The sequence below is a fragment of the Lygodium microphyllum genome, chromosome 4 (assembly GCF_053477565.2).
Source record: "Lygodium microphyllum isolate KBCC chromosome 4, Lygodium_microphyllum_v1.1.10, whole genome shotgun sequence".
NCBI lineage: Eukaryota > Viridiplantae > Streptophyta > Polypodiopsida > Schizaeales > Lygodiaceae > Lygodium > Lygodium microphyllum.
The window spans coordinates 170,360,739-170,385,901 of record NC_141138.1 but is presented as its reverse complement, the minus strand read 5'-3'; the positions used below and the strand labels follow the sequence as shown (position 1 = coordinate 170,385,901).

General features: G+C 43.2%; 1 protein-coding gene across 2 annotated transcripts in view; it reads right to left on the bottom strand.

The window, feature by feature from the left end:
* Window positions 1–24,546, bottom strand: part of LOC148037895 (serine/threonine-protein kinase 12-like) — a 169,594-nt gene extending 145,048 nt beyond the window's left edge. Inside the window, exon 1 of one of the 2 annotated variants that reach the window (XM_087676874.1) lies at window positions 23,847–24,546. In XM_087676874.1, coding sequence (XP_087533000.1) covers window positions 23,847–24,305 — 459 coding nt within the window. In that variant the 5' untranslated portion in view covers window positions 24,306–24,546. The remainder of the gene's footprint in view (window positions 1–23,846) is intronic. The other variant, XM_087676873.1, reaches the window with a different exon arrangement.
* Window positions 24,547–25,163: the final 617 nt, after the last annotated feature.

The window sequence follows — 25,163 nt, the reverse complement described above, 5'->3', positions numbered from 1 at the left end:
AAGCTGCTCGAGCCACAAGGCTCGTTCAACACAGGTTGTACTAAAGACTAACAGTCGAACGGCAGGTCAGCAGTCAAGTGACCAACACGTGTGTGTGGCAATGGTGTGACAGGCTGGGCGAGTAGGCCATGGCCTGATGCACAAGGCGACAACCAGTCGAGCAGGGCGATAACTAGTCAAGCAAGGAGCAAGCTTGCAACATTGCGCAACAGACGGTGGGGTGTTGACCAGTGTGGCGACTGACGAACAAGCGCGCGACGGCAGGCGCACAACGGACCCAACCGGCAGCAGGGCTCACAGCGCATGACTGACGGGTCAACGGACCCGTCATCCATTTTTTTTCTTCTTCAAAATTTTTTGAAAGTCTTCTCCCCCTACCGAGGGTTCACGCGCTAGAGGCACAAATCTCAAATCTATGCAAAATTGAGCCAAAAATTTGAGCCTTTTCCCGAATTTGGGAATCTTAACACATAAATGGACAATCTAACTCAAAAATTTCAAAGTTGGTGCACATTTACCCGGGAATTTTGGGGCTTTTCACATTTTAGTGAAATTCTTTCAATTTCACTGAAATTGGTGCGCATGCAGGACTTGGAAAATTTGGGGATTTGTCCAGATTTGGTGCGAGCAAGATGCAACAGTGATATGTGTCTCAAAATTTGCAGGAATTTGTGACATTTTACCTCCGATATTTGGGGCTTTTCATGTACATGCACAAATTGGGCTGAAATTTACCCAATTTCTCAACATTGATGCACATTGGACCCCGTGCAATTTGGGGCTTTTGCAATTTGGGTAAAATCCGTGCAGCATTTGGTCATTTTATGTACATGCAGGTTCAATTTCATGCAATTTGGGCATCCAACACTTGGAAAATTTGGTCATTTTGCTGAAATTGCTCTATTTTGGCAAAAATTGGCCTATTCTATGCATGACAAAGAAAATGCAGATGTTTGGTTGATGCTTTGAGCACAAAATTTTAGGGCTTTTGACCATTCGTGTCAAATTTTATGCCTATGAGTACATGTACAACAGAAATTGCAGCTAAAACTTGGGATTTCTCATGTAATGTGATGCATATGCCCTTGGAACAGTTGTAATCAGTTGTGGAATGCTGTAGCACATAGTTTGGTGCTTCTGAAAATTTAATTACAGATCTGAAATCTGTGCTTCTACATGGTCATTTATTGCTGGTTGGTGTACTTGTTTGTACCTTGGTCACTTGGGTGACAGTTTTGGGCCTGCATTTGCTGTTTTTTGGTCACATTTAGGCTGAAAATCATGGCTGGTAGCAATGATAGCAATAATCTCATACACATAAAGAAGCTTATAGAAGCACATAACTTTGCAGTTTGGCAAAAACAGTGCTACAATATCCTGTTTCAAAAGAAGTAGGCAAAGCCGATTGAAACCAAAGGGGCAAAGCCTGCGGACATGGAACAGGAACATTGGGATGAGTTAAATGAGCTTGCACGCTCAACCATCGAGCTATCGATTTCGGATGGCTTGTTGTTTAACATTGAAGTTTTGGATTTTGCAGATGCTATATGGACTAGATTGGAAGAACTGTATGCACAGAAAAGTGCTGCAAGCAAAGTGTATTGGCTGAAAAAGCTTATGATTTGTGTATGAAAGAGGGTACAGCAATGTCTACTCACTTGCGTGAGTTTAATTCTATTTTCAGCCAGCTGGTTGCCTTGAAATTCATGATTGATGAGGAATTTAAGGCTACTTTCTTGCTTTGCACTCTACCAGAGAGTTGGGATACATTCAGGACTGCTATGAGCAATTCTAATGTGATCCTTTTGTATGTTGATGTAGAGAGTGCTCTACTCATGGAAGAAATGAATTGGCAAAACGATGCATCCAGTAAGTCTTCCAATGCTTTGCATACTAGGGACAGATCACAGCAAAAGGGCAAATATGATAATAAGGGACGCAGTAAATCACATGGCAAAGATGGTGAATCATGAATGCCATCATTGTGGCAAGAAGGGTCACTTTGAATGTGACTGCTACAAATGGAAGAAAGAGAAAGCAAAGGGCAAGAAGACAAATGATAGCAAGGAAGAGAAGAAGGACAGCCAGCCTAAGAAGAGCAGTGTAAAAATTGAAGAGGTGAATGTAGTCACTCATGACAGTGATAGTGGAAGTGGCGTACTCTTTGTCTCTTTACACTTTGGTGCACATGCTTTACTTGCAGAGGTCGACATGGTGTTGTCCATCTTGGGGACAACAATGCATATGACATTGCAAGTATTGGCAATGTGCAATTGCAGTTTCAGCATGGCTTTATCTTCACGTTTCAGCATGTACGGCATGTACCTCAACTCAAGAAGAGCTTGATTAGCACAAGGCAGCTAGATGATGATGGTTTTCATACCACCTTTGGTGATGGAAAATGGAAGATCTGTAAGGGATCTAGAGTGATTGCCAGAGGGTGCAAGAGTGATACTTTGTATCCACTTCATGTATCTAGTGTGCGTGACCATGTTGCTGCCGTGACCGAGCAGCTAAGTGTTTCTTTGTGGCATGGCCTATTGGGACACATGAGTCAAACAAGAATGAAAGTGATTTCTCATTTGGGTTACTTGCCTTGTCTTCGTTATGCTAATTTTGAGCATTGTGATCATTGTATTTATGGCAAACATGCACAGACATCTCATAAAAAATCTCTTTCGCTAAAATCTTCTCCTCTAGAGTTAGTACATTCAGATGTATGTCAAATGCCAGGATTATCTTTAGGGGGGAAGAAATATTTTGTCACCTTTTTCGATGATGCTACACGGAAGGTATGGGTTTATTCTATTCGTAGCAAGGATGAAGTGCTTGACAAGTTTAAAAATTTATTGGCATTGGCTAAAAATCAAACAGATAAGACACTTAAGTGTTTTTGCTTTGATAATAGTGGGAAATATGTATCCAAGGCCTTTCAGGCATTTTGTAACAGCAAAGGGATAAAGAGGGAGCTCACTGCCCCTCATAATCCACCCCAAAATGGAGTTGCAAAGCGTATGAATCGGACCATACAGGATAAGGTCCGTACGATGCTATCTCATGCTACATTACCCCATGGTTTTTGGGCAAAGGCTGTTATAACAGCCGTTCACTTAATTAATCAATCACCAAACAGGTCTTTTGGGCGGGGGGGGAGGGAGGGGAGGGATTCCCCAAGAAGCGTGGTCGGGCAAGCCACCTTCATATACTCACTTAAAAGTGTTTGGCTGCGAGGCTTTTGTGCACATTCGTAAAGAAAAACGCACCAAACTTGAGCCAAAGTCCTGTGAATGCATTTTCCTAGGATATGGTGACAAGGGTGAAATGGGGTATAAATTATGGGATCCTGAGAAAAGAAAAGCAATACACAGCAATGATGTTATCTTCCGAGAAGATAGCATGCACAAACAACCCGAAAAGACTAAAGTCCGCAAGGCTGTATTTCGGGAAGAAATACCTTTTGAACAGTAAAATGTGCCCGATGTACAGCAGCAAATACCTGTTGTAAATGAACATGTAAATGCAGAAAATGATGCTGAAAATGATCAGCCAACTATTGCCCATGATAATGAGCCACTACATGTGCAGAAACAGCCAAGACAGCAAGCTGTTAATGCTGATTTGCAGACCCGAAATGCCAGGACAGCATGCTGAAAATGGAAATTTGCAAGAACAGCTAGCAAACAATGATATCATTGGGTTAGGTGATCGTCTAGAGCTACTAGACACCCTTTCAGATTTGTTCCTGGTGCAAACAATGTGGCTGAGTATGTCATGTTGACAGACTGTGGTGAACCATCTTGCTTCAAGAAAGCAATGGACAGACAGGACAGCAAGAAATGGTATAAAGTCATGCTGTCAAAAATGGAATCTCTTGAGAAAAATGGCACTTGGGACTTGGTGCAGTTGCCTCAAGGGCAAAAAACACTTCCATACAAATGGGTTTACAAGATGAAGGTCACTTCTGGTTCCTCACCAAAGTACAAAGCAAGATTGGTTGCAAAGGGGTACAAGTAAGAGCATGGCATTAACTTTGATGAGATTTTCTCTCCTGTAGTCAAGATGACTACATTGAGAACCATTTTGAGCTTGGTTACAGCTGAAGATATGGAACTCATGTAGATGGATGTAAAGACTGCATTTTTACATGGTGATCTGCATGAGGACATATATATGCAGCAGCCTAAAGGGTTTGTTGAAAAAGGGAAAGAAAAGATGGTATGTAAACTCAAAAGAAGTTTGTATGGGCTGAAACAAGCACCAAGAGAATGGTATCATAAGTTTGATACATTCATGCAATCTCAAGGCTTTCTTTCATAGAAGTCGAGTGGATCACTGCTTGTACACCAAGAAGGCAACAGATGGCAGCTTGATTATCTTGGTTTTGTATGTAAATGACATGCTGATTGCTAGCAGGGATACTCATGCCTTGGACTCACTAAAGCAAAGTCTTCATGGCAGCTATGACATGAAGAATCTTGGTGATGCAAATCACATTCTTGGGATGAGAATACTCAGAGATAGATCAAAAGGCTTACTCTATCTATCTAAGCAGGAGTATATCTCCAAGGTTTTGCAGTGTTTCAATATGGAGAGGGGGAGAACAATTGGGGTTCCATTGCCTCCATATGTGAAACTTGGTGCAGAGGACAGCCCTACATCTGATGATGACAGGCTAAAATGGCCAAGATACCATACGCTTTAGCTGTTGGCAGTTTGATGTATGCTATGGTCACTACATGTCCTGACATTGCCTTTGCAGTGGGAGTGGTTAGCAGATATATGACAACCCCTAGCAAAAAGCATTGGGATACAATGAAAGGTATTATGAGATACCTCAAAGGCACAAAGGAGTTGTGCATCTGCTTTGGAAAGCAGAAGGCATCTGTTGTTGGCTTTACGGATGCAGACTATGCTGGTCATTTGGACTGCAAAAAGTCCACTTCTGGGTATGTGTTTACTTTCACAAGAGAAGCAGTCTCTTGGATCTCCAGGCTACAAAAGTGTGTTGCATTGTCTACTATAGAGGCAGAGTATGTGGCTGCCACTGAGGCATGTAAGGAGGCTTTATAGCTTTCACGTTTGGTGGGAGAGCTTGGCATCACAGAGTTACCTGTTCTCCATTGTGATAGTCAAAGTGCTATCATGCTAGCACGGAATCCCGTCTTTCATGCAAAGATAAAGCACATACACGTGAAGTACCACTTCATTAGAGATGTGCTTGAAAGCAAGAGCATTGAGCTTGTCAAAGTGCATACAGATGATAATCTTGCAGACCTTCTCACAAAGGGTCTTCCAACGGAGCGGTTTGCTCATTGCCGACATATGATGGGAGTTGGATAGATATATGTATTTCAGCTTTGTACATACCTAGACTTAGTTGATTCTTTTCTCCTCTTAAGGCACATTGCCTTTAGGTGGAAGGTTGTTGGAAATAAAGGCCTCGTGCCTTATATGTGCTCGGTGTGAACACACCCTTAGCACTTGTACTTACACACACACACACACACACACACACACACACACACACACACACACATATATATATATATATATATATATATATATATCTAAAAACCTAAAGGTACACACTTGTCATTGTACCTAAAAACATGATCACCCTCTGCTATTGCTCTCACTCACTCTCTCTATCTCTCGCTGCACGTAACGGCTGGCTGTCTCAATCTTCGTACGTAACCCAGCACTACAAATCAGCCTTATATTTGCTCTTTCAAAGACAAATTCTGACCTAGACTTAATGTTGCCTGGCTGGCCTCCTGAAATTCTCTGAAATCCCAAAATTTCAACTGCTGAATTTCAAATGCTAGGCTCCAATTTCTGAGCACTCTTCCCAAGCGGCTGGTAAACCCTAATTTCTGCTGTAAATTAGGGTTTAGCAGCAGAAATTCCTCCATTGCACACTATTGGACTGAATTTGGCTGAGATTTGTTGAAGGAAGCTTTTTTTTTTTTTGGCAAATAAAAAGTGGCTAATTATATTACTTCAGAAAAACCTTGAATACAAGGAAGTGTTCATGCTCAACAGACTAGCTGGAGCTGATGTAGAGTCACAAATATATCAGATTTACAAGCCTCTCAGGGCGGTCTAGGGGGGATGGGGGCAATAAGTCGTGGAGGGGGGGTGTAACGCCATTTGGGGCTGCCTACCTGCATCTTGAAAAACAGCTCCTGGCTGCCCCAAGTGCACATGAAACGACAATAGAGCTCCTGACGAGCCCTAGACTCGCCTTGCACCTTATCCCATCAGCTGCGGAGGGAGTGGATGATGGAGGTCTAGAGCTCTGTTAAGGTCACCTGTACTGAAAGTCTTCTCTCCGCCAAAAACCTACTGACACCACACCTTCCAGATATGCCATCCAATAAGACTCCCTATGATCTGGCGGTGTGTTGTGGACTCCAATACCTGGCGGATGGGTAGAGCCTCCAAACGGACCATTGCGCATGACCCTGCCTCGATAATGAATATCATGTCCTGCATCCCGGCCTCATACAGAAGGTGACAGCCCTGGCTAACTGCCTGCAAGCAGAAAGCTCCCCAAGAGACACATCCAAGGCTGGGAGCCATGCGGCGAAGGATACGGCATGCTCCTCTCCACACTAGCTGCGCTGCCTCGCACGACCAAAGGCAGTGCTTTGGGGTTTCCAGAGGCTGCTATATGCAATGCTTACAACCTCCCCCCTCCTGCATCTGGGCAAGCCAACTTCCCACTACCAAGCCTCCATGTGCCACCAGCCATAAGAAATATGATACCCTCCTCGGTCTCCAGCTATCCCATAGACAGCGCCAAAAGGTCCGTTGGAAAGGCTCCATGATACTGTGCTCCGCTCAATACCTGCTACGCGACAGCGCCCAATCCATACCCTCTTGCATCAGTACGTATCTACCAATCCTGGCAATGTACTCCACGAGCCTCGGTGGATTCTTGGCGCCTGCAATGGCCCGCCATAGCCACTCCCCTAGATCTCACTCCAGCTCATCAAGTAGCCTGCCCTCTCCTAGATCCAAAGGCGCCACTCCCTGAACTCCTCCCAGAAGACAAAAGGGTCCAATCGACATGTCTTCCCCTAAAGGCCAGTCACTCGAATCCTCCTCCATGACAGGACAGCAATCCCCTCATCCTACTGCCCTCTGTCAAGAGCCAGGCACCCCCCCTCCTGCACAGTGAAGAAGGTCTGACGTGGACCGCCGCCCACTTTACCTGCCACCTGGAGGGGGATGCCTATTGGTGAAAACCTAGCGGCCCATACCTCCTCGAGCTCTATCGGCTCTCATATCAGGGCAGCAAGCCACTCCTAAGGTATTGCTCCATCTATCTCCCTTCTCCGCAACTCCACTCCTCTCTGGCAGCCTGATACTCGTTGCAGCACCTCCTTGTCCACCATCCTGTACACCTGCTGCCATGTCCTGATGGTACGAGCCAGGCCAACCTCCCAACCAGCCCACTGGATGTGGAGGCGCCCACCAATCTGTGCCCCATCCCGATCTTTGACCTAGGGGTTCCAGATCACTGGCTGACAGTCCATCTCCTCCTAGCAACCTAGGGGGCTCTGGATTAGGGCCTAATGGAAGCCTTGCCACACACGGAGCAAGCTGCGTAAGAAAGGTAATCTGGGGGGGGCGGGGGGGGGGGGGGGGGGGGGGGGGGGGGGGGAGGGAAATCTAGGCTGACATAAAGATCCATCTCAAGGACGGCCTCCACTCCTTGCCAAGCCTTGGTCTACACTCTTGAAGACCCTCCTACAATAGGACCTTCTAGGTCTACCCTCCTGGTGTGAGACCGTGGACAACTAGCTTGCCCAAGAGGGCCATACTCTAATACTCTCAGTCTATGATCCCGAGCCCTCCCTTTGATCGATGCCGTATGATGGTCGCCCATGCCACCTTGGCCCTGGAATCCCTAGAGCCATCTAACCCCGACCAAAGGAAATTCCGCACAAGGCGGCGAAGCTGCACTGCACAAGATGAGGAGAAGCACCAACATGAGGCGATGTACAACGCCGTCACTAGGAGGACTTGGTTAACCACCAAGGCTCGGCCTACTAGTGAGAGGCGAGCCGTGCTCCAGTAGGTCAGCTTCCTCCAAATAGAATCGAGGACTGGAAGAAATTGCTGGGCAAGAGTAATGTCGAGTCCCATCTTGAACCCTAGGTAACGCACGGTCTGCCCTCTGCTCACCCATCTAAATCCCAAGTGGACGCCCCACTCCGTGCTAGAGTCTAGGTCTGTGAGGAAACCAACCAACTTTCGCCAGTTGATTTTCGCTCCCGCTGCAGAACACAACACCTCAAGAGCCAACCTCACTCTCTCCAACATCAACTCATCGTCCTCTATGTAGAGCGTTGTATCATCTGCATACTTTGAGTCTAACGACTCAGTCTCCTCTGTCACGGGAAGTCGGAGGCCGCGTAATCTGCTCACCCGTGACCTGAGGAAATGAGACATTACCTCTACAAAGAGTAGAAACAGGTACGGGGCTAGGGAGTAGCCTTGCTGGACCGATCCCTCCAACCGAAACTCCTCCCCTCGCCTACCACCTATGAGAACCCTGCTGGTGACTGATGTGCGGAGACCCCATGAATCCAAGCTTGGGGGAAACCCAACCTCACCATGGTGCCCTCTAGTCCACCATGTCATAAGCTTTCTCAAAATCCAAGAGTAGTACGGCCAATCTCTACCCACTGTGCTGAGCCCACTCTATCGCCTCAAAGAAGGTGAATACATTGTCTAGGATGCTCCTATCCTGGACAAAGCATGTCTGTGTGTCATGGATAATGTCTGGAAGCACAGGGCATAGTCGCCTACCAATCATCTTTGCCAGTGCCTTATAGGCCACTGACAATAAGGTGATCGGTCTCCATTGGAAAAGCTCCAACCGGTCTCCCCCTTTGGCGAGAAGACTAATAAGGCCTACTAAGAGACTCGCTGGCATCTGCCCTAAAGTGAAAATCTCCTGGAATGCCATCAGTAGGGCGTCCTTCACCACCTCCCAGTAGATAGTGAAGAAGGCCTTAGAGAGGCCACCCTCTCCCAGGCATTTCTGCCTATCCTGTGTATGGAGAGCCTCCTCTAGTTCCTTCTCTGTGAAAGGGGCTAGGAGGGAGCGTCCCATCTCCTCTGTGACGAGGGACAAGATGTGATCCCAAACCTGCTGTCTATATCGTTGTTCTCTAGCTGAGGCTGTCTCCTGCTGGAAAAGGTGTTTGTAGTAGTCGGTGGCAATCTCCATCACCTCGTCTGGACTAGAACGAATCCTCCCATAGTGATCTCGAAGGCTGCGTATCTACTTTCCTGAGGTGTGAGGTAGGTGCACCTAAAAGAACTCCCTGCACATCGTGTCCCCCTTCTGTGCCCAGAAAGCTGCTGAGGTGCGAAAAGAGAACTCCAAGCGCCTGTCCTCTAAGCCGGCAATGGCTGCTCGCGCGCGCATCTCCTGTGCGTGGAGGGTGGGATCCCCTGGTGCCTCCTATAATAATCTTTGCATGGCTGCAAGGTCCCACCGGAGTGCTCTCTCCTCCTCCCAACTCTATTGCCTGGCCTATATGGCTGCCTTGTGTTGGACCAAGAAGGAACACAGCAAAGAGAGAGGGAGGGAGGTCGAGCTAGAGTGAGCGTATAAGTGACGGCTAGAGAGAGTGTGAGCAGAGTGAAAGTACAGTCGATAAGAGTGTACCAATAAATGTGTTGGTACACAAAGAATGAAATGTATTTATACTTAGGGCAAACATAATGTATAGCAGCACTCCAACACATTGTTCCACACTTGTATCTAACAGATTTCAGCTTGCTGGTGACAGAGACTACACTTGAGGCTAACAGAGATCGAGATCCTCAAGGTGGAGATATACGCAGATATTTTCTCTGTACCCATGTATAATTCTGCATCCTTATACAGCATTCTTCACTGCAAATTTTATGTGTTTCATTGTCTCTTTCTCTCTCTCTGTTCACTCTTTGTCATGGTCATTCACTTCCGCATTGCTTCACTCTGACATGGTATCAGAGCATTGAAGGATTGACCTAGGGTAGACCTATCTGAAGAGGAGTTTTCAGCGCGACACAAGGCTGCATTTTCAGCATTCAAGTGCAAGCAGGTGGGCTGCGCATTAGAGCGTGGGCGTGCGAGAAAAGAGAAGATTTGCTGAAGCTGTTACTGTTTTTCTACTGTTAGAGAAGGAAAAAGGTTGCGTTTTTGGCCTTCAAGTGCAGATTTTACCTTTTTATCGCCTTCGGCAGCGGCTGAAGAAGGTTCGGAAAGCAGAGAAAAGAGCCCTAGCAAGCTGCGTTCTCACAGTCATAGGGGGTTTCTTTTGCATTTGTGCAAGCATTGCAGGTGAAGATGTCTACAAAGACTGACATGGAATTCCAAGCGATCATGGACCAGAAGGTGCCTATCTTACCGGCTCTTCCATCAGATCAAAAGCTCGATGGCCACAATCACCGAATCTGGAGCTGATGATGTTGGCTATATTGGAGTCTTATGATTTGGCGGAGCTTGTGACGGAGGAGATTGACTGGCCCTCGATGAGAAAAGAGTCCAAACTCTCTTCAAATGCTCGCGCAAAGTTGACTAAGGCCCAATCTCATTTGGACAAGACGAATGCCAAGATTCATTCTTTTCTTTTTCTGACTTGTACAACAGCCGTGATAGCCCATATAGAGCACTTGACGGTGGCTCAAGAGATATGGCTGGAGCTTGACCAGATGTATAACCGGATGACCCTTGTGAAGAGGGTTTCTTTGGAGATTCAGATGCGGACCCTGTCCGTGAATAAGTCTTCTTTGCTTCGGGAACACATCAACAAGCTTCGATAGCTTCAGATGCAGGTTCAAAATGTGGGGAAGCCAATTTCCTCCAAAGACATGGCAATCACCTTACTGTCCCAGTTACCGCCATGATTCGGTGCCTTTTATTCCACTCTTATTGCTTCAACGCGGGAATCGACTCTTCATTGGGAAGAGTTAGTGCCTATGGTCTTGGACCAAGAGGAATAGTTGAAGGGACAGAATGCTTCCAAATCACAGGCATTGATTGGTCAAGCCTCTCAGAAGAAGGGGAAGGACCAAAAGATGAAGGAGAAGGACAACAAACCCAAGAATAACAAAGAGAAAGAATCGACATGTCATATGTGTGGTAAGGCCGGCCATTGGAAGAAGGACTACCCCGACAAGAACAAGAAGGACACCAAGAAGAAGGACACGAAGGATTTTGGAGCGGTGGTTGCACCCTCATCAACTGCTTTTCTACACTTAGTGGTCATTGAGGACTCTATACCGAAGACTTCTAATGCTGCGATGACCGCTCCCCAGGCTCGAGAGTGCCAAGTGGATCGTGGACATTGGTGCCTCAGGGCACATGACTACTGTGGTAGATAGGGACATATGTCAGGACCTAACTATGAGCTTTGGATACACCATAGGGCTAAAAGGAAAATGCAAACCAGAGAGCAACAAGAAATGCAACCGGCACGACTATCCCATGGACAACCACCACCAGTACCCATAGCAATGATCCTAGTCGAGCTACCTGCCGAAGTCACAGAGGGCAAGGCAATAGGCCATCACTTGGAGCACAAAATTAAAGAAATTTTCCAAAAGAAATGCCAAGGGTGTTTTAAATGTTCAAACTATATAATCGTGGAAAATTGTCGGAAAGAGACAATAGTTTTGGCCATAACTAGGGCTACAGTCAAGCAAAAGATAAACTGAGATAATCAAGAACAAGCTCGAGAAGTAAGCTCTAAGGAAATTTGGAAGTTGCAAAAGAGGAAGGAGTCAAAACAACTCAATTCCGCAAGTTTGCCATATGAAGTGCAAGAAAGTCAACTGCAATATGCAACAAATCGGTAGGAATTGCACCTACACAGTTACACTTTAGTAGCCAACAAAAAAGTGTAAATCTTTATGAGCAGTCTCAAGGTTCTCATGAGTTATTTGCTACATTAGCTAAATCTTCATTACATTTAACTTTGGAATAGATCCTTTGATTTGATCCCAAGATTTAAGGAAAAGCTTTTAGCAAAGATTATGATAAATCAAGAAAAAGTGTTGAAACACTATGCGATTGATAGCACGCGGATTTCAAAATGTCAAGCTGTTATCCCCACACAGTTAGAAGTGGTGGATTACGAAGTGCCAACCATTCAGGTGGAATACTTAGGTAGTAAATTGAATAATGTATTATTAGATGGAGACTCGGGAGTAAACATTATACCTGAAGAGCTCTATTTAGCACATAAATTACAAGGACTTGTATTGGCACCATTTCAAATTAAGATGGCTAACCGGCGAAGGCTTCAGCCTTTGGGGATCCTGAAGAATAAACTCATTCGAGTTCCAGGGTTGAAGTTTAAGGTAAGCTTTGTTGTTCTCTGCATGGAATGTCTAGGAGATTCATATCACATGCTATTGGAAAGACCTTGGTTTAGATTATCCAAGTTGAAGCAGGATTGGGGTGCTAACAAGCTAATTATTCCCCATGGTGGCAAGGAAGTAAAGTTATCTACAATTAATAATGTAGTATCGAAACCAAAGTAGCGTCCATTGGTTGCTCAAATAATAAATGTTACACCCAACATTGAAGATGATAATGATGAACTCTTTCTACAAGCTAATCCTACCATTGTACTAGTTCTTGAGGTGGATGTTGAAAAAACTTTGTCTAAATATAATGTAGTTACAGCAATACCACTGCAGGAAGAGACTTTACCGCTGCAGGCAGCAGGGTTACCGATGCAGGCAAACAGAGACTTGATATAGGATAAGAGTGACCTGCTATAGCAAGACACTAAATTGAATGCAGAAAGCAATGATAGCCCTAAGGGGGGTAAGCGAACTGATAAGGAGACTTTTAAAGAGCAAGAAAAGGCTTCATTAGAGACAGAGGAGGCCCTTGATAGAGCTAGTCAACAAGCCATTATTGATGCTGAGTTGAAATAAGAACATACTATGAGCAAGTCAACAAGAATGCTTAAAGATGATATTCAAGAAGTATATCTGGATGCTGAATCAAATTCTAAACCGATAAATATGAGCATTTTTGTTGAGAAAGACTTCAAGCAAAATTTGCTTCAATTATTTTTGCATGGGAGTAAACTGACATGAAGGGATTTGATCCAAGGGTATATCAACACAGAATCAATTTGAAGGCAGATGCTAAATGCAAAAAAGATACCGCATGAATCCAAACTATGCTAAATAGGTGAAAGAAAAGGTTGACAAACTTCTTAAAGTTGGCTTCATTAAGCCTGTGAATGAAGTGACTTGGTTGTCACCTATTGTAGTAGTACGCAAAAAGAATGGCAAAATACGAGTTTGTGTGGATTATAGAAAATTGAATTCAGTGACTATCACTGATCCATTCACAGATTCTTTGTTGGATGATGTAGCAAGTTATGAGACTTATAGCTTTCAAGATGGTTTTTCAGGATACAATTGGATTCGAATGCATCCAAATGACAAGGACAAAACTGCCTTCATAACTGAATGGGGAGCATTTGTAAGTATTGTTCTCAATTTTGGATTAAAGAACGGACCATCAGAGTTTCAGGGTGCAGCACACAACATTTGATCCATATCTTACTACCTTTATGAGAGTTTTCATGGATGATTTCTGTGTGTTTGGCAAGAGAGTAGACCATCTGCAGCATCTTAGGCTATGTTTTGAAAGATGCCATCAATTTGGGATGTCTCTTAACCCATTTAGATCCGTTTTTGCTACTAAAACAGGGGTTCTTTTAGGCCATATTATCTCATAGAAAGGTACGGCTATTGGCCCGAGGAAAATTCAAGAAGTTCAAAAGGTTGTTGTACTTGCAACGGTTCAAGAAGTGATGCGCTTTGTGGGGCAACTGAAATGGCATAGTAGGTATCTTCGTTTAGCTCACATTCGTACTCCACTCACTTTGCTTACTAAGGAGGGAGTTCAGTTTGTATGGAGACATGATTCTAGATAGAGCTTTTGGTGTATTAAAGAAAATGCTTGTAGTGGCACAATTTTACAACCTCCTCAATGGGACATTCCATTTCATGTATTTGTTGATACATCTGACATTGCAATGAGTATAGTCCTAACGTAGGAAAGAGTTGCAGGATAGTTTAGACCTATTTATTATGCAAGTAGAAGGCTTACAGCAACTACGAAGAATTACACAAGGACTGCAGGTACATCAATTCGATTCTTTCTATGTTGTACTATATAAGGCACATGCGGGATTTGCAGGAGGTCATTTCTCCGATGAGACTACACGCAAGAAGATTCTTCGTGTTGGTTTATGGTGGCCAACAGTACTTAAGGATGCTTATCAATATGCAAAGGAATGCATTATCCGTATGAGAGAGGGTCAACCTCAGCCTAGAGAAAAATGCAAGATCATCCGGTTTTGTTTCTAGAACCTTTCCAAAAATGGGGTATTGATTGTGGAACCTATTAAACCAACAACCCATCAAAGTAAAAATCAATATATTTTGGTATGTACCGATTACTGCACTAAGTGGGTTGAAGCCAAAGCCTTGCGGGATATTAAATAACTGTTGGACTGTCGTCTGCCGACTCCCTTCCTAGAGCACAAGATGTCTCTGTCCGACTCTCCACCCAACCACACCTAGGAAGTTGCTAGAGAGAACGATGTCATGACTTTCCTACCAGCCGTCAACTTCTAGTGAGTTATACTATATTTATGATTCACTTACTTTCTAAGCTCCCCTTAACCCCGTACGGGCGCCCAAGGCCCCTGGACGATCATCTCTCGTGCTTGTTTCCCGGTCGGTTACATTTATTGATGTAACATTTCCTCCCCCTTAAGAATCGATTTTGTCCTTGAAAACGATACTTAGATGGTCCAATTGTAAATCGGAAAACTTAAGTACTTACTCGCTCCCATGTTGAGCTTTCTTCTGAACAATCTTTCCATTTCACCAGATATTCTTGATAAATAGTATGCCTTGTTCGTCTGTTACGAACACTTAAAATTCTTTCTGGTTCATGTGGAATAGATTGGTCACCTAATAGCTCCTCAATGTTATCATTTAAGATTAGATTATCCATATCACCCAGCTTCTTTCTTAGCTTGCTTACATGGAAAAGTGGATGTGTTTTACTACCAACAAGTAGTTGGAGCTTGTAAGCCTGTTTTCCCATCCTCTTAAGTATTGTGAAAGGACCACAATACCTGGGTGAAAGCTTTGGACATCTTCCTGTTTTCATGGTTTTAGTTTGTTCAGGTAGCTTAAGATAGACCAATTCCCCTTCCTCAAAGGAGATGTCTCTTCGGTGAGGATCTGCATAAGCTCTAGCTCGATCTTGAGCTTTCTTAATATTTTCTTGAGCAAATTTTAACATACTATTCATATCCTCCAAAAAATCCTTTACTGCCTAAATCTTTTCCTTATGCAGTCCTACTGTACAAGGAGCTCTGGGTTAAAACCCATGCATTAGCATAAATGGACTATATCCAGTGGAAGAGTGTTTGGCACTATTATATGCAAACTTTGCTATCAGTAAATACTCTTCCCAATTAGTTTGCCTTTTACTTACATATGCTCTCAACATATCTTCAAGGATTTGGTTAACCCTTTCAGTTTGCCCATCAGTTTGCGGGTGCTCCACCGTGCTCATGCTAAGTTTAGTATCCAACTTCTTAAATACAGCGCGCCAAAATTGACTATTAAATTTTCTATCCCGATCAGAAACTATATTTGTCGAAAGGCCATACAATCGGTATATGTTCTCTATGAATAATCTAGCCAATTCTGGTGTTTTAACATCAATTGAAGTTGGAATAAACCTAGCCGTTTTGGTTAACCTATCCACAATCACCCACAGAGTCGTGCCCCCTCTGTGTTTTGAGTAACACGACAATAAAGTCCATGGAGATACTCTTCCATTTTCTCGAAGGAATCTCTAATGGATGGAGAAGTCCTCCCATTTTCAATATTTCAGTTTTATTAACCTAGCATTTATTACATTTGACCACATAGTCAAGGACGTCCTTATTCATTCCGGGCCAATAGAACTGCCTTTTCATAAGACTATAAGTCCTATTAACTCTTGGATGTCCTACACTAGGGGTATCATGACACTCAAAGAGTATCTGGCGCCTTATTTCTTCATCTTTCGGAACACATACCCTACCCTTGTAGAGTAAATAACCATTATCAATGGTAAAATTCTTCCACTTGAATCCCATTTGAGCAACCCCTAATGCTCCATTTCCTTGTTGAACATCCTCGGATGTTCCTTCCTCAATAGAGGCCCTTCCATTTGGATTCCCATTTTCTATTGCTTTCCATATGTTGGAATATGCCGGATCAACCTGGCATTTCCCTTTTAAGGATTCAAGCAAATCGGAAGAGAATTGAGTAAAACTCAATTCATTTATGATGGGCATTCTGCTGAGTGCATCAGCCACTATATTGTACTTTCCTTTTCTATATCTTATCTCATAGTCGAACTCTTGGAGGAGTTCAGTCCATCTGGCTTTACATCCTTGTAGATCCGGTTGGTCATTAAGCCACTTAATGCTTTCATGATCCGACAAGATTAAAAGTTTAGCACCGTATAGATAGTGCCTCCATTTCTTCATTGCATGTACTATTGCATACAGCTCCCTCTCATAAACAGAATAATTCTGTTTTGCACGGTCTAATTTCTTACTTTCAAAAGCAACCGATCGACCCTCTTGTAATAAGACCGCGCCTACTGCCTTGTCCCTGGCATCAGCTTCAACCACGAATGGTTTATTGGGATCCACAATTAATAATACTAGAGCTATAGCAATAGCTACCTTAAGTTTTTTAAAACTTTCGTTTTGGTCTGTTCCCCAATTAAAGCTCTTCCCTTTCCCCTTAAGTAAGTCTGTCATTGGAACAACTATCTTAGCATAATCTCGAATGAATCTACGATAAAATCCAGATAAACCTAGAAAGATCTGCAGCTCTTCCAGGTTCCTTGGAGATGGCCATTCAATAATTGCCCTTACTTTTTCTAGATCCATCTTGATTCCCTCTTCGCATAAAGGGAATGGATTCTTAACAATTGGAATACTAACCGTAAGTGTTCCAAATGTTTGTCTCTTGATTTACTAAAGATCAAGATATCATCCAAGAAGACTACTACAAAGTGTCCTAGATAGGGCCGTAACACACTATTCATCAGCTTCATAAAAGTAGTTGGTGCATTAGTGAGGCCAAAAGGCATCACCAAAAAATCATAATGCCTGTATCTAGTACGAAATGACGTCTTAGGAATATCCTCGGCCTTGATTCTTACTTGGTGATAGCCTGATCTTAAATCAATCTTTGTGAAGAATATTGCCCCTTGTAATTGATCAAAAAGATCTTCCATTCTAGGCATAGGAAATTTATTCTTCACCATTATCTTATTAAGTGCTCTATAATCAACACAAAGTCACATAGAACCATCTTTTTTCTTCACTAATAAAATTGGCGAAGCCCAAGGTGAATTGCTGGGTTGTATAAACCCCTTATCAAGGTAATTCTCGATTTGCATTTCGACTTCTTGGTACTGTGTTTCACTTAGCCTGTAAGGTGGTTTAGAAACAGGATATGTATCCCTATCTATGTCAATTGGGTGATTTACATCACCCCCATCTGGTGCAAGGCCACTAGGTAAGTCAAAAGGAAACACATCTTTAAATTCATCCAACAAACCACTTAATTCATTATTTACATTCAACTCACAAACATAAGAAAATTGTTGCTTTATATTACAAGAAGTAAAAATGTCCTGTACATGAAGAGACCATAACATATATACCTCACAAGCTTCCTTCTTTATCAGCTTTTGAACTACAAAGAAACACATCAAAGGGTTATCAGATACTTCATGTTCACCTCGAATCACAAAAGTCTTACCATCCCTTTCAAATTCCAATGTATTATGATGATAACTACGCTTTAGGGACAGTTCCAATCTCCATAGCCACTCCCTCCCTAAAGCGATATCAGCCCTTTCCATATTCATAATCTGAAAATCAAGCTTATATTTATATCCTTGGATCTCGATTTCCAAATTGGATACCATTGTATCCCATATTTTGTTATCTTGGTATTGCATCATGAGAACGATGTATTGATGCTCACCCTTTTGTTGGGGAAGTTTCAACTTTTTGACAAGTGCATAATTTATGAAGTTGTGGGCGGCAGAGTCATCAATCATGACTCTAACCCTCTTTCTAGCTATCAATCCATGCACTGTAGCTAAATCATGTGGCCCAAAGATAGGTTGCCACATAGAAGTTGACATACAACACCTATGTTGTACATCCTTGTGCAAGACCTCTAAAGATTTATAATTTTCATGCCCCTTTAATTCCAAGGTCTGCACTACATGGATTTGTTTCTCTTTTCCCTTGCCCTTGTTCTTATCCTTTCCTTTATCTTCCCCCTTTTTCCTTTGAGAGCAATTCCAAGCACCATGGTTAGGAGATAGGCAATTGAAACACAACCTTTCTTTTTTGGCCTTATCAAAGTCATCTTGACTTAGCTTCGGCCGTATATATTGTTTCTTTTCAAAGGGTTGTTTCTTACCCTTAAGGAATGGCATTTTCCTTTTGGATTTGCCTACAAATTTTGAGGTCTCAAATTCCTTAGTCTTGGGCTCCGTGTCGGTGAGACTAGTGAGTGCACCTGGACGTGTATTATCTTCATTAATTAATGCAAATTTAATTGCCTCTTCAAACGTCTTAGGTGAACTCCTTTTCACTTCCTTTTTACAGGCCTTATCTAATCCCCTTATGAATCCTCTTGTCTTTTGAAATTCATCTATTCCTTCCAATTTGAGGATTATCTCACGATACTCCTCGAGATATGTCAACAAAGGTCTTCCCTTTTGTCTGACAAAATCCCAATCTTCCCAACTTCTTTCCATTTCATTTTCAGGAAGAAATTCTTTCAAAAAGACCAATTCAAATTGAGCCCAAGTTTCAAGTATTTTATTTGCCTCCTTTAAAGTTCTCCACCATTTATATGCTTTTGGCCCCAAGGTTAAACTGGCCTCCAGCGCTTGGAGATGTGGTGGAGTATTCTTTAATTTATGCAAATCCTCCGATTTTTGGAGGAATTTAAAGATAGTGTCTTTGTTTCTATCTTTTTCCTCCCCATGAAACTGAGGGGGTTTCATATCTTTTAACACTGGGTTATCCCTCAGCTTTTGGTGGGGTTCCCTAGGATCTCGCATAGTCACATCTACATCTTTCAATGAAGATGGAATATCTTCGGTCTCTACCTTACCTTTATCCCTTTCTAGTAATAAGGCTAATTGGGATTTTATTTCGGTGAGTGCTTGAGTTAGCAACTTCATTTGAACCCCTTGTGCTTGCACATGAGCAGTTAAATCATCAAATCGCTCTCGTGTAGCAAAAAATTCTTCCCATTGTTCTTCTTGCATTTCAGTTTCATGGGGATCCACCATAGGGTGGTCCCCGGAACTAGAGCCTTCTGTTGCCCCCCTCTCTCTCTTTCCCCTCTATCTATACACTAGAACTGGAATTGGAATTGGAAAGAAATTGTAAGAAATTTGGAAACAAAGGATGGGACACTTCCCAGTATTTCATCCGCCTGATTTCTATCAGGCAGTGTGACAGTAAACGTGCTATGGAAGATAAGGTGGAGTTTTCATACTTTCCTGTCGAGCAGGAAAGCTAGGCTGCCCTGTCACGCTGGATGCGGAAGAAGATTTACTGTCGAGAGGGAAAAACGCCACTGACCACGTTTTACGGGGTGACCTAAAGTCGAGTGAAATATTATGGGGTCAATTTGAAGAGAAGACAAGCGATGGCCCAGACGAATTACGAGCCTGACTTCAAATCGCGAGTCGCAAACTAAGGCTTTCCGTTCGTTGTGCAGTGGGGCAAGAGGTGGCCGAAGTAGTAGTTGACGCGGCCCGGCTTGAGATCGCGTAGCTCTGATACCAATATTAAATAACTGCTGGACTGTCTTCTGCTGACTCCCTTCCTAGAGCACGAGAGGTCTCTCTCCGACTCTCCACCCAACCACGCCTAGGAAGTTGCTAGAGAGAATGACGTCGTGACTTCCCTGCCAGCCATCAACTTCTGGTGAGTTATACTATATTTATGACTCACTTACTTCCTAAGATCCCCTTAACCCTGTACGAGCGCCCAAGGCCACTGGACGGTCATCTCTCGCGCTTGTTTCCCAATAAATTACATTAACCAAAAGAAACACATGATGAAGAGGAGGAATGGAGTGATAGCCCTCTTGAGATACTCCTTCCAAGGCAAAGGAGACGACCCCAAAACCATCATCAGTCATGTCCAATAATGAAGATGGTGAGTTGGCAACCCCCCTGATAAATTGTACTATTTACATGGATACATGACAGCCTAGTACCAAAGGCTGGCTGATACAAATTGGCTTATTGTCTTTAGCTGAATTACCAGGGGAAAAATGGAGTAATAATGTGCATGCTAAGCAGCTGCTTTGTTATTCTTAGGAAGAGTGGTAAAATTGGGGGGAAGTTGGAGATTACACCCTTTCTTTTGTCTCAAGCTTTTTCTCTTGATCTTAATGACCGTCCTAAACATTGGTGATGCGATGAGGCAATGCAACAGGAGTTTGGGAATGCCACATTTGCAAGGAATCGGTATGTTCTTAGGCATGCTGATCCTAAGAGAAGGTATTTTATCAAATGGTTTATGAAATGGTTTCTTCTCTTTATCAAGACAAACACAATCACCAAGGATACCTTTGGAATCCTTTGGTATGCTGAAAATGTAGCTATTCCTAATTGGTCGGGCACTCTTCATGGCAAGCTTATGCAGGAAGTACATGTACCCATTGTTAGGAAACAACAGCAGAAGAGCCGAATTGGATCAATGTTTATTCATTCATCTTTATGGGATTCACAAAAGGGTGACAGGCTTGACGCATTCAAAAAGCAAAAGTTAGTGGATGGTATCCTTGTGGATATCTATGACAAGATTTGAGTCATTCTAATGCTTAATTGGATGGTGAAAATGATTCAAGCGACAAGCCAATTGTTCCATTGAATATGGGAAATCCTTTGCATGATGTATTACATGGTGATGCTATGGGAAATGCCATGCTTGTGGATTCTGCTAAATGGTTGAATGATGATGTTAAGCATGATGTGGTTCACGAGGATGTTGTCATAACGGGTATACAAAAGAAAGTCATATTCACTAAGGCGAAGATGGAGACTATGTCCAAGCAATCGGATTGCATGCAGCAAGGAGATGCTATGTCTCGTGATAGGAAATCATTGGCAGCAAGTTATGTTCCTCATAACCTTGAGGAAGCATGTTCACTTATGTCTGGATTGCATAGGTTTCTGGTGGATATGATTGCATGTGGTACTATCAAATTGGACGTTGTTTAGTCATTACAAGAGCAGTTGTCTTGTATGAAGTCAAAGAAAGATACTATGCTCATAGAGATGGATAAAATGAAAGAGTTATATGCTAGTGAAGTGGATGTTTTGAGAATACACATTGATGAGTATGGTGATATGTTGTCAAAATGTAGGATATCCTCGATTGTTTTCAAGGAGTGAACAATCACTATGCAGGACAAGTTTCAAAGTGAGATTGATTTAGTGGCTCAAGAGAATGCTAAAGTCAAGGCTAAGTGGATTCTTCTAGATGCTCGGTTGGAACCTTTGCTCAAGGTTGACAAGCAGCTTTTGAATGACATGAAAGTTGATTTAGATGGTTCTGTTTTTATCCAGAAAGATTTGGCTACTATGAAGAATACTTTGCTTAGGGTTATGCATGATCATTGGATTTCTATTGCTGGAAGGATGTCTCACGTTATTTCTCGGCCCAATGCAGTGTTGCAGCAGTCATTTGTTTCTGAAAATGTGAAGGCATTGATTCATGAAAAGGATGTGCTCAAAGAGAAGCTTAAAGGGATACAGGTAAAACTTTTAGGCATGATTAATAGGTTGCAAAGTGTTAAGCAGATTGATAATACTGAAAATTAGTCTTCGGATGTTGATGTTATGAAGGCTGATGTCAATGATGTATTGCATGATATCAATAAACAGGTTAAGATCAAGAAGCTCACAGTTGACAAGATTCATGAAGTTGATGTTTTGCCTTTTGTATCACATGAGCAGTATGCACAAGAGCAATCTATCACTGACTCTCATGATGCTCATGAGCCTCGTAGCTCATGAGACTCTTTTGTACCACTATCAGACTTTGTTTCTTTTTTCCATCATACTTTGATATGTATGTCTTTATGTTCTATGGCTGTCTTTTGAGGGGATTATGCAACTGCAGTAGAGGGCTATAAGTATCCTACTAGAGAGGCTACTTATCGTTTCTCTAAGTGGCTTACTTCATGGTGCAACGTTGTGAGTAAGGCAAAATTTTTCTCACTAAATATATCAGTTCTTGATAAGGCATTTGACACCATGATTCATGCAAGTGTTCGAGTCATGGCTATACCAGCCATCCACTGGGCTATGCCAGGTATTAGTCATGGCTTTACACTTTACGCATTATGTTTGCCCTCGGCATAGTTAGTACCTTAGTCATAGTAGTCCTATGTGTGGGGCAATCCTTAGATGCCTCATGAAGTTGTATGCCTCGTGAAGTTATAGTTATGTAGATAATTTTCAGCATGGCCTGAAGAGGTAAATATGGTGTCATTCCCGTTTTTGGATCATTCTTGATGTTCATGACCTGTTATATAATGAATTTCTATGATATATGAGATCTAACAGTTGGCACCATTCTCTTTCTATGTTTCTGTCCATTTCCAGCATATACTTTCTGATTTGTCTCAGATTCTCTGAGCATTAGTGCCGTAATATGTATTTTAAGGTTCCTAAGTCATAATATTTGGGTTTCCTAGGAATTGCCTAATACAAGATTGTGTGTTCTCCACGCTGCTTAGAGCAATGAGATGTATTTTCTGTATGAGGCACAACAGTCCTATTATGCAATCCGCATAGATTAGGGGCTACAACGAAGGCTGTTGTACGTAGGCGACAATCTCTGTAGGACCAGCAACAGAAAACGCAGCTGTAGGAGAAGATATGGGCCTCCAGATGCAGAATGTGGGTGGGCAGCAGGTCATCAATGACAGGTAGTTGTTGGGTGGCAGCCAATCTGAGATGACAGCAGCTCTAGGATGCACCAAATAGGGCTGCTGCAGCTCCGTTGTGATAGCATCCACCAAGGGCATCTAGGAGGAGAGGGCGAAGGAGCGTGGCTAAGAGAAGAAGAGTGAATGAGGGTGGTCTTAGAGAGTGAGAGCGGGATACCCACAACATGTCCTATTGTGCAGATAAAAGCCTTTTAATCGCAAATAAAGCTTTTGGGAGCTGAATTGAGGAGTAATAATGCATCTAAATTAACATTTAATGCTAGCCTTACTTTTGGTTGTTCAATGCTTCCTACCCCAGTTTTACCAGGTTCGCACTTAAAGGAGAGCCTTAATGGTGACAAAATGAGAAATGGATGCTTCAACTTTGAGCAGTCTGTTCTGCAGATAGCTGTGACGCATGTATTACTAGGGTAACAAACACGTGGTATGGTCTCGTATTTTTTGCACACACACAGCACAAAGCATCTCTCCGTTTAGAAACTTCTTGCTTTGTGTGAGACGTAAGATGGTAAATTGGCAGTTTCATTTTACAGCCTGTGGTCATCGGGGACTACTTTCAGCACTGGTTGAGGCAGGAGATAGCATCCTGACAGCTGAAGCCATAAGAGATTTCGAGAATACAGTTAAGCCAGCAATTATGTTTTTATAGCCTGATTCCGAAGTACCGACCATCCATATAACTAATGAAGGTCCGTTAAAAGAGAAGCAGTACTTACTGTGCTCCCCCATCGATCCTGTGCGTTCACGTAAGCACCTTTCTGGAGCAGCAGACGGACTACCTGTGCATTGCCCTCACAGGCAGCTACATGCAGTGCCGTACGGTTGTCGAAGTCCGCGAAGTTCACATCCACACCCCTTGCGAGCAGGCGCGCGATGCCATCAACATCGCCCTGGTGAGCCAGGTACAGGAGCTCGAGCTTGGAATCGAGTTCGGGGTCAACACCGCTGGACACGCGGCTGCTTGTACCGGCACCGGAGCTGTCGTCGCTGGCCGCCGTGTCATACGAGGTGGGAGCCAAGGAAGACAGCCGGAATTTGGCGATCTTGGCCCATCCTGCCCTCGTGTTCGTGGCGGGGATGATGTTGTTGCTGTTGCTGCCGTCGTCGTTGTTGTTGTTGCGGCTGGTGTTGTTGCTGCCGTCGTCCATGTACGCGTATGGTTGATTATTTTTCATTTTAATGGCTGCAGACTTCAGCAGTGAATGATGATTGAAGTCAGTGTGCGTGTGAGGGCGCGCCCTCCCGAGCGCTTCCTCGAAGTTCAGAGGAGATCGCGTCTGCCATCAGCACGCACCCGCGCGCGCGCGCACGATCGCAGAGGGAAATGACTGGCCAAGCGAAGAAGAATAATAATAATGCGGATGCGGTTCCAGTTCCGCGTGAGAGCGCATCGCGAGCGCAAAAGCAAACAGTTTTAAGCGGCTCAATAACACTCGTGATAGTTGAAAAACAGCGCACCAGTCGCCCTCACCCGTCGCATCCGTCGTCGGCTGTGGGGTTAGATTGATATATGCATAGTTCGAAGGATTTTCCTTTTTTTTCTTTTTCAAGGAAGCGTTAAAACATATTAAAATGGAATGTATATTTTACAGCTGCTGGTGAAGAGGAGCTCCAATATAGGCAAGCTGCCTTATCCAACAGTCTTAGATTACAGCATTGGTTTTCTCTAAGGAGATTGTTTTAGAAACTCATGAATTCTCATTGGTTATTTTTTATTGACAAAATCTCCCCCATGTTAATAGGAGAAATTGATTTAGCCGGTTGGTTCTATCTCCTTCCATTCTTTTGTTGTTGCTGCAATTTGCAAAACGTCTCCTTTTCAATTGCCTCTTTCGTTGTTTTTATTAACGGCTCATAGTAGCAAATATAATTGTTATATTTGATGTCAATTTTTGAAAAAAAAAAATTATTATAGTTTATGTTATTGTTTGAATAGTCTAAAGAATGGGTTGGCCTTATGATAAGGTGTTGCATATCATTTGTAAAATCTTCTAAAGAATGGGTTGGCCTTATGATAAGGTATTGCATATCAT